We start from the raw sequence: 10,883 nt of genomic DNA, 5'->3' as shown, positions 1-10,883 counted from the left end.
TTCCGAGGCTGTAAATCTTTACAGGAGCAGAAAGCCTCATCTTTCTCCCGCAGAACAGCTGGTAGTTTCGAACTGCTGACCTTGCGGTTCGCAGCCCTATTCATAACCACTACGCTACCAGAGCTCCTTCCACAGTGAAGTAGGGGGTGGAAATCTACCTCTACCATCACTACCACAAAAAAAGCACTCTGCTGAAGATGAAAGAGCGATTAACCAATTCTATATTAAAATTTTCAATCCCTTTTGTGATGTAGTTTTCAGAAAAATTATTTATATATAATATTATCATCTGTTGCCATATGTTTGTATCTTCTTGGTGTAGTGAGAATAAGAATAGTAATGACACGAAGACAAGAATACAACTTAATGGTAAAAGGTGAATGCAACCAAGGCAAACCCAGAAGAACATCACTAACCACAAAGCAGTGCCACACTGCTATACATAAATCTTTCTCAAAGCAATGATCCCACCCAGCATACTACACCAATCCAATGACTATATTGAAATGTTCTGCAGGAAGGTGAAAATATATACAGTACACTGGGATTATATGAGTCTATGATCACGGATTTATATTCCTTTAAAATATTTGCCATTAAAAAAAAAAAAAAAAAAAACTTATTTACACAGCAGGGAACAATAATCTTTCAAAACCTTAATTTTCTCATTTCTAAAATAAATGGCCTGGATTAAGTTACTTCCAAATTCCCTTCCAAATTCTGAATGCTATAATTCACAATCTGATCTAGGAAGGGAAATTCAGATGGGCTTGACTTTTAATTCCACATCTGCCAATCTGTGATTGTGAGCAAGTCATTCAATCTTTCTGAACCACAGATTTCCTAATCTGTAACATGACCATAATGCCTCCAGTCTTAAAAAGCTATTTTTGTGGCTGTGATAATGAATACACAGCACCAAGTACAGGACATGGTACTTAGTATGCATTCAGTAAACACTGGCTATTATCAGTGTGACTGACTGCTCTTGAAAACAACAAGAAAATTTCTTTACATGGCAGTTCACTTAATTTTGCCATTTCTTCTAATGCAAGAAAAGAATGCTCAGCAGATTGACTGGCAGATCTTTTCCCAAAGGCCTAACTATTTCAACTTCATTTTAAAAATGCACTCAATTTTTGTGCAAGATAGACACTCAAGAAGGTGTTTATTACAAGTGTCAGAGTTTGCTTTTGCTAGAGACATAATTGCTTCCTTCCCTTAATTTAACAGAATACCTGACTCCTGATCTTTATTTATTTGCTATTTAATCAGGCATCAACCATGGCCTCAGAGCTGAAGCATAACATTTAAATCAAGCATCATTTGTTGAAAAACATCAAGCTTTATAAAAGATGTGAGGTCCTTGAACCATGCAATAGCATGCTAAACAAAATTACTAACTACCCTCCAGTTTACTGTAATTGAGGAGTTTGAAGTTTTTGGAATTATCTGAGAACTTCTTCTGTACTGATCCTGATACAATCTATTTCATCATTTCATTCAACATCTCTTGGCTAGGTGGATAAATTATTAGGAAACTGTCTTTCTCTAAAAGTTTTATGACTCAATTAACAAAATTAACAATAATATTTCATTTTTATAAATCCTTTGTTCTCTGTTTTAAAAATCTGGACAAAGTATTAAGAAACTAGTCTAATAACCTATCACATTGTGATCAATAAAGTCAAACAGAATAGGATAGTTCAGATTATTTATGTACTGGTAGTGAATAAAGCAAAATTCTCAGTCATTTGAAAGTCCTGACTCTGATTTTACATAGTAGGTTAAATTGACTGACCTAGTAAGAGCACACTTTGAAATATCAGTAGCAAATGTGATTTTACCAAAAAAAAAAAAAAACTTAAATCATTCTTAGCTGAAGGATTATTTGTTGCAATGAAGTCCATGTGACTCGTGCTGACCTCATGTGGGTCAGAGGAGCAGCTGCATTCCCTAAGATTTCCATTGACTGTAGTATCTAGAAGGAGATCAATCTTTGAGTTAGTTGTTGTTATTAGGTGCCATCAAGTCAGTACTGACTCATAGTGACCCTATGCCAACAGAAGGAAACACTGCCCGGTCCTCAGAGTGCAAATCATTTGAGCCACCAAGGGACCCTTAGAAACAAGGATTCATTCACTAAAAACATAAATTGTTTTCACTTACCACTAAGCCATTTTAGACTACAGAAGCGCTAACTTCTTTGTACATTCAAGAATTCTACTCATACCAATGGAGTTTATTAATCTAGTTGCTGCTGTTAAGTGCCACTGAGTCGGTTTCAACTCATCAACAACCTGTATAGGGTTTCTAAGGAGCGGCTAGTGGGTTTGAACCACCAACCTTGTGGTTAGCAGTCCAATGCTTATCCTACAGTGTCACACCAGAACTCCACCTAATTTAATAGCAGATTTAAAAAAAAAAAAGACATACTAACAGAAGTGAGTTGCACTGGCTATTTTGTAGACTATAGATAAATAAGAAGCTATATTTTTATTTTCTATTTTCCATCTTGGAGTTGTAGTGAGGGACTTCTGGCCTATTAACAAAAATGTTAAATTTCATTGTGTTTAGCAGTATGACGTAGAAGAAAAACATTATAGAGTTTAGAATTAGAAAGAGCTTGTTCAAATCTTATATACTATGTAATAGCTGTATGACTAATCAAATCCATCTAACTTTACTAAATCATTTCTTCTCTGAAAGATGCAGAATTATAGCATCATAGCATATTTTCTGTGAGATTATAAATAATATATGAAGGAGCTTCAAAAAGTTCATGAAAAATAGAATCAAAAGATAATCTACCCATGTAAACTATCGTTCAATTCAGAATGAAAACTGATACAAAGATAATCTAATTTTTCCTTGAAGCCCCTTCATATACAAAGTACCTAGAATAGTGCTTGGAATAGAGTGGTGTGTAGCAATAAGGGCAAAGATAATAAATAATAACAATAATATCAATCAAGTGTGATAATAAAGGGCTTACCCTAAACTGCTCAATCTTAGATATTTTAATAATTTGAAATAAAGAAATCACCTTATTATGATTTAATAATTATAATTTACTTTCTCTTGCCAATGTAAGAATCTTTGTAGTGGTGGTGTGCCATGGAGTTGGTTCTGACTTACAGTGACCCTGTTCAGGGTTTCTGAGGCTGTAAATCTTTATAGGAGCAGAAAGTCTCATCTTTCTCCTGTACAGTGACTGACCTTGAGGTTTCAAACTGCTGACCTTGAGGTTAGCAGACTGATTCGTAATCCAAAAAATGGGTAAAGTAACTCCATGAAGGGAGTCTGGGAATAATGGTAGAGAGGAGTCTATTGGAGACCAGAAAGTGGAGGGCCTAGCCACCACTTCTCTAATTTCTTCAGCAATGAGATATCTAGAAATCGGCTTAGCATCTTTGGGTCACTGTTTCCTCATATATAAAATGAAATAGAGTTAGGTGCTTTTTGGTTCTCTTTTAGATCTAACTCTCTAGAGTTCCAGCTAGTCAATACAGAATATTTGAATTTAAATTTACACTGCCAAAATTACTTTCATTATTCTCAAAAAGACTATGGAAAATTTCAGATCAATACCATTTAAAATGATAAACAAAGGGAAAATATGTTTAATTAGGTTTGAACCTTAAGTTTAGTATTTAGTACCTTGTATGCTGTAGGGAAATTATCTTACTTTCTGGAACATTTTCTTGTTCTACTATAATCTCATTATTTAAAACTATTTATGTAATTTCGTTTTCAGGGGTTTTTAATTTCATAATAAAACTCCAGCTGAGTTGAAATTGAGCATGCATGCACTTAGCCCAAGAAAGAATTTTTGTGTTCTGTACAATGTTTCAACCTACTGAGTTAGCTTAAATACAGAAATAAAATGAACTGGGAAGAGAAATACCAAGAGCAGTGAGCAAAGTGCAGAGAAGCTTGAACTCATGGTCTTTGGGGTAGAGCATTGCCAGGTGATGCTCAGATCATACTGGGTCGCTCCGGGTCAGAACCACCTTGAAGGCACTTAACAGCAACAACACAGAACCTCAAGTTCCTTGTACTGAGAAATGAACTGAGAATTCTGATTTTTATTCCACATAGAGGAAACCTGAATGCCTCCATAGCATAAGAACATAAAGGGATTATTGAGATTCTACAAGGAAAGAGTATCTCTTTTATACAGGTCTCAGTAGAACTTGATAGAGATTGTCCTTGTGAAAGATTTTCAAGGCTGAAAGGATGTTTTCTATAGGTTGGAGATGTAAGGCTAGGAGCTAATACATCAAGATGTCTCTGGGTAGTAGAAACCGAAGACTACAAAGATTGTCATTATTAAAGGTAACTCTAGGAGCGCAAATCTTATTATAAGTATGTGGTTATAAGTATCTGAACTGCTAAAGTTAGCAGTTAAAACCTACCAATTGCTTCTCAGAAACCTTCTAGAAGGTGATTATGATTTGGAACCGACTCAATAACTCTTCCTTATTCACTGTCCAGCTTTCACATTCATATGAAGTTATTGAAAATACCATGGCCCAGGATCAGGCAGTGTTTTGTTCTGCTGTGCATACGGTCGCTATGAGTCAGTACCGACTCGATGACACCTGACAACAACAACGACTCTTATCAACAACTACAACAAAACCAAAAGTTTTTCTTTTTCCTGTTAAGACTTAAATCATTGGTGTTTCACGTATAACAAAGTAATTACGTCCTTGTTATTGGCAGGCTTACTGTGACATGGAATCAAGTGGAGGTGGATGGACAATAATCCAGAGACGTGAAGATGGCAGTGTGGATTTTCAGAAGACTTGGAAAGAATATAAAGCGGTATAGACATCCCTTAAGTCATCTGAAAATTTACCATTTTTTCCGTGAAAACTAATATTTTCAAAATCTGAAGAACCTTAAGCCAACCAATTACCTCTGACATGATTTTTTATGAAAGCATTCTTCGAAATTGTTTTTTCCATCTTCTTATTAAAGAGCTGTCATATCTACGTAATATAAACTATATATTAAAATGAAGATATGCAAGTGCTCTGCTTACTTTTAAAGGCAGGTTCAGTAATTGTTGATAAAGAAACAAATTTATAATGCTTAATTAACATATCTATTAACTGTTTCTACTGATGGTTCCCCAGGTTGTTTTATCATTCTTATACTAAGATTTAACGGAGTCCTGGTGTGACAATGTGGGTTAATATGCTGGACTACAAAGTCAGTTTGAGCTGCAAGGTTGGCAGTTCAGGCTCACCAGCTGCTCCTCGGAAACCCTATACAGGGTTGCTATGAGTAGGAATCGACTCAAGGGGAAAAAAAATAGGTTTAATACATAAGAATAATATAACAATCTGGGGAACCATCAATAGAAACACTTTATAGATGAGTTAATTAAGCATTATGAATTAGCTTCCTTACCAACTAACATGGAGTGTTGGTGTCCTGATATAGGATAGGCATCAAACTAATAACCACAAGGCAGATGGTTCAAACCCACCAGCCACTCTTCAGAAACCCTATACAGGATCACTATGGCTCGTCAGCACTAACAACAATGACTAAGTCTAATACTGTTTCTTCTAGTAACAGTAGTTTTTTAAAACTGATCTTTTAAATCTGTTTTTCCTATATGAAAGAACCCCAATTTTTATATTATAATTAGTAATTTCTGCTGAAATTTGATAGTTATTCCATGCAATTGAGAGATTGTTGATGTCAATACTTATAAGAAAAATTAAAGTAATTGAATTTTCCTACTTGGATTACAGGGCTTTGGTAACCCTTCAGGAGAGTACTGGCTAGGAAATGAGTTTGTCTCCCAAGTGACTAATCAGAAACACTATGTGCTGAAAATATACCTTAAAGACTGGGAAGGGAATGAAGCACACTCACTATATGACCATTTCTATCTTTCAAGTGAAGAACTCAATTATAGGTAAGTAAATAAAATGTAACTGTAAAAATTTAAAGGATCTGCTGACTCATTAGGGCAGAAAGTGAAAAGCACATTACGCTAACCAGGTTTTAAATTACTCTTGTTGTTGTTGTTATGGGACGTGGAGTCGGTTCCAACTCATAGCAACGCTGTACAGGGTTCCGAGGCTGTAAATCTTTACAAGAGCAGAAAGCCTCATCTTTCTCCTGAGAAACAACGGGTAGTCTCGAACTGCTGACTGTGAGATTAGTAGCCCGATTCATAACCACTATGCTACCAGAGCTCCTTAGAATACCTTAAATACCTTAAATGAAAAAAGAAAAAACAAAGACTTTTCTTTCTTTGAATTATTACTGCCTCTAGGTAAGTTTCACTAGTTATAAAATTCTAACTTTTGTTACAGTATTAATTGGAAGGAAACTTTATGAGGACAAAGATGTAGTCTGTTGTATTTGATGATGTATCTTCAAAGACAAGAGAACTAGTAGATAATGGGCATTCAAGGCAATGTTTAGAATGAGTGAATGTTACATTTCCCTATTATTAAATGTCCTGTCAACATCATAACTATTTCATTTTCTTGATGACTGTAAAATCTGTATTTTATCTCTTGTTAGTTTAAATTTATTGTGTTCAATTCCAAAATCCAAATGAATTCTATTTTAAAATGGCAGGATGAGATGCGACTGTTAGTCAACTCCTCTACTCTCTGAAAGTACAGCAAATTCATAACACTCATGGAATCCTGTCTGGTAAACACTGGACTACTATCCACAAAAGGCGCTCTGATAGCATAGTGGTTAGGAATCGGGCTGTGAACCGCAAGGTCAGCCGCTTAAAACTACCAGCTGTTCTGTGGGAGAAAGATGAGGCTTTCTATTCCCGCACAGATTTACAGCCTTGGAAACTCTGCACAGAGTCGCTATGAGTCAGAACATGGCACATAACTACCACCACCACCACCACTACCCACAAAGTCAGAGGTTCAAATTCACCAGCCGTTCCTTGGGAGAAAGATGAAGCTGTCTGCTCCCATAAGGATTACAGTCTCTGAAACCCTATATAGGGTTACTATGAGTTGGAATCAATTTCATGGCAGTGGGTTTTTGTTTTTAAGTATTGATTTAGTAAGCAACAACTTGTAAGTTCTACAAATATTTTGTGTATATTTAGCTAGGAATTTACTTTGTATTTCTACAATTCCAAAAGAATAGAGACAGGGAACAGCAAAGGAATGGAAAGCTCAGTACAATTTACTGCATAAGGTAAGTATGCTAAAGCTAAACACATGCATTCCTATATACTAGAATATACAGTACAACAGAACTACTCAGATATGCATATGCAATCATGGAGGTAAAGGGAGAAGTGGGCTTATGCATTCATTAGGTGGAACCATAAGAATTAGACTAAGAAGATGTAACAGGATGCATAAGTCACAAACACAGTTTTAAAGGAATCTACAGAGGAGCTCTGGTAGTGTAGTGGTTATGAATCGGGCTGTGAACCACAAGGTCAGCAGTTCGAAACTACCAGCAGGAGAAAGATGAGGCTTTCTGCTCCCGTAAAGATTTACATCCTTGGAAACCCTGTACAGACTCGCTATGAGTTGGAACCGACTCCACGGCACATAACAACAACAACACAGAGCACAGATGGTGGAAGGTAGTGTTTGGTGATCACATGGCCTACATTATTAAATGTCTACTTTAGGGTCAGAAATAAACAGAATGAAGTTCAATAAGAACACCGCAGAAAACTATCTTCATTTGGCCTAAAATACCATTACTATCTCATTAATGATCAACTCTGGTTCTCAGTTCAATAGAAATTGCAAGATCAGAGTCGTACATAAAATAAACAATACTTTAAGCGCCTTAAGCTTGCTTTGGAGAGGGTTACAGTGGACAGTACATAAACACTGGTTGAAAGTCAGTTTCACAACAGCTACCTGAAAACCATACAATGTCAGTATGCCCTACCTTATAAACAGATCATGAATAGGAGCATGATGCAGAAGAGATCATTTATAATAGGCGTTGATATGACGTTAAAAAAAACCATGTTCTATCAATTCTCATTCTAGAAATAGCAGTGCTCTCTTTGAGAGGCCATAACTGAGATAGAAATGATAGGTGTTTATACCTCACTGTACTTCCAAGTTTACTACAGAGATTTTAAAACTTTAATGGCTATTGAGATACAAATACTCTTTCATAGTTTTACCTCCAAGTTAAATATTTTTCCAACTGGCAACAGTCAGGAGTCCACAAAAGTAGACTTTAAAAAAAAAAGAGGCTTAGAATGTTAGAATGTTTGTATAAAATTTTACAAAATGGATCATTACACTTGTAAGTTGACATTATAAAAATATTTTAAACAGTGATGATTTTTAATATCTAATTCCTTTGTAAATGCAATCAATTTTTGGATATGCCATTAAAAACACACCAGTTTAAAGCTTAGTTTAATTTACTTGGCAATACGAAATAGAAATATGTCAGCTAAAAATTACTATTCTTATAAAACATGATATTAATGTGATAAAAGAATTTTGATGTGACAAAACATTTAGTAGATAAAATGCTTCAGAAAGTCAATTATATTTAGAAGCTAAGTTTTTGTGGGGTTTTTTTTTTTTTTCACCCTTAAAAATGTCTGCTAGAGGAAGAAGACCCGTAAGGAGGAAGTGGTGTAACTGTTGTTACATGGAGGGGATTGTGACCATAGAGATGCAACAAAGTTTATGATTTGTAGAATGTAAAATTGATTACTTTGTATGTAAACCTTTATTTAATTCACAACGAAAAGTTTCAAATAATAAAAAGCCCCCTAAATGATGAAAAACTGAAAAATACATACTATAAGAAATGGATAAATGCATCAATAATTCTTTTTAATAAAATTGGAAACCACTAAGTATTAAAGTGGGCCGCTTTTATCAAACATTCTGTTAGTTCACGATTTAATTTTTAAATGCTGCATTACCTCTTCCTTTACCTCAATGTTAAATAAAAGCAATGGATACAATTTAAAACAACTTCAAGATGGTAGCTATTGTCAACCACCAGATTTTTTGAAAAGTACCTTTAGACATTGAGCCATAGAATACAGAGAACTAAAATTACATAATCTCTCTACCAGAGACTAATAAATGATAATATTCTCCTTCATTTCACTTGCCTTTGGAGCGATTTAATTCATTAAGTTCCCTGAGTTCTGAAATTATTCAAAGGGAATGTTGTTGTTGTTGTTGTTATATGCCGTGGAGTCGGTCCCGACTCATAGCGACCCTGTACAGTGTTTGCAAGGCTGTAAATCTTTACGGAAGCAGAAAGCCTCAGCTTCCTCCTGCGGAACAGCTGGTAGTTTCGAACTGCTGACCTTGAGGTTCACAGCCCGATTCCTAACCACTACGCTACCAGAGCTCCTTTCAAAGGGAATAGGAAAGCTAAAAGGAGGAAACATAAGGGAAACAGTTTACCTCAATCCTATTTATGATTAATGAGAAGACAGAAATTAAAGAGCTTCAGAATATAAAAGGCAATTAGAACTTACTGTATTAATATTTTGCAACAGGTACTTAGAGAATGGTAGCAGCCTCTCATTTCTGAAATGTACTGTAATATTGTAGCATAGTGGTTCCGAATCGGGCTGCTAATCTCATGGTCAGCAGTTCAAAACTACCAGCTGTTTCGGGGAGAAAGAAGAGGCTTTTTGCTCCCATAAAGATTTATAGCCTCGGAAACCCTATGCAGGGTGACTATGAGTCAGAAACTACTCCACAGCATACAATAACAACAACAACAACAACTACAATACTGAAATTCAGAAATTCAAAATATTATGATGAAGTTTCTAGGTCTACTATATACTCAAACTTTTTTTTTTTAATCTAAGTCATTAAACACAAAAGGAATAATGCTTATTTATGGAATTCCATTTAATACCTATCCCCTATTTTTTTTTCATAATAACTTCCTCAATAAAAAACATTTCTGATAATGTGTGCTGTCATTTGTTAAGTGCAGGTGGAATTGGTTCTAACACCTCAATGGTTTTGTGTATAACACCTTCCTCTTAGGATTGCTATGGAAACCAAGTGCAAGGAAAAGTACCTGGCACAACGTGGCTAGAAGATGTTTCCTAAATGATCCTTTCTTCTGTTTTCTGCCCTCCTTTCCAATATCAGTTCTTGGAAATAGTATCACTTCCAAGGTTTTCATTGTTTGTTGCTAAGTGCTGTCGAGTTGGTTCTGAATGTTTTTGCTATGTGCCGTGGAGTCGGTTCAGACTCATAGCGACCCTACACCGGGTTTCCGAGGCTGTAAATCCTTACGGGAGCAGAACGCCTTATCTTTCTCCCGCGGAACCGCTGGTGGTTTCGAACTGCGTACCTTGCGGTTCACAGCCCGATTCGTAACCACTACGCTACCATAGCTCCTTTTGGTTCTGAATAGGAAGCAAATTTTAGCAGGATTTATCAAGTTGCACATCATTTTTAGATGTGAAGTAAAAATTTCCTGCCATCATTGTAGGATTTTGTTTGGCAGGATTCATACCCTCTTTTCATCTGACATCATCTCTGTTTAAAGGAGCCTTGGTAGCACTTAATATTAGTACTGGACTGCTAACTACAGGCTGGCAATTCTAACCCACTAGCTGTGCTGAGGGAGAAAGATGAGGCTTTCTGCTCCCATAAAACTTCAAAGTTTTGGAAACTCTGTACAGGGTTGCTATGAATTCGAATCGACGCGATGTAAATAGATTTTTTTGGTCTGTATTTTTCTCTGTGTAGGCAAATATATTAGGCTATGAAGATTCAATTAACATGTTCTAAGAGTCAAATTCTCTGCATGGCTACATAATAATGTCGCATTCCACACATGTCTAGACCAGAGCATGAAAGTTTGCTCTCCCCTGTACTGCACAACGGGAATTAAAA

General features: G+C 35.8%; 2 protein-coding genes across 4 annotated transcripts in view; one reads left to right on the top strand and one right to left on the bottom strand.

The window, feature by feature from the left end:
- LOC102829467 (microcephalin-like) overlaps window positions 1–10,883 on the bottom strand; it is a gene marked incomplete at its 3' end in the record, with an annotated part of 359,617 nt that overhangs the window by 160,169 nt on the left and 188,565 nt on the right. The window lies entirely within an intron of this gene.
- Window positions 1–10,883, top strand: part of ANGPT2 (angiopoietin 2) — a 75,892-nt gene that overhangs the window by 58,066 nt on the left and 6,943 nt on the right. For all 3 annotated transcript variants that reach the window (XM_006866714.1, XM_006866715.1, XM_006866713.1), the window contains 2 exons: window positions 4,729–4,830; window positions 5,772–5,938. In XM_006866714.1, coding sequence (XP_006866776.1) covers window positions 4,729–4,830; window positions 5,772–5,938 — 269 coding nt within the window. The remainder of the gene's footprint in view (window positions 1–4,728; window positions 4,831–5,771; window positions 5,939–10,883) is intronic.

The sequence above is a fragment of the Chrysochloris asiatica genome, unplaced genomic scaffold (genome assembly GCF_000296735.1).
Source record: "Chrysochloris asiatica unplaced genomic scaffold, ChrAsi1.0 scaffold00095, whole genome shotgun sequence".
In the NCBI taxonomy this organism is placed as follows: Eukaryota; Metazoa; Chordata; class Mammalia; order Afrosoricida; family Chrysochloridae; genus Chrysochloris; species Chrysochloris asiatica.
Note: the sequence above shows the minus strand (reverse complement) of the source record. Positions and strands in the feature narration are given on the sequence as shown.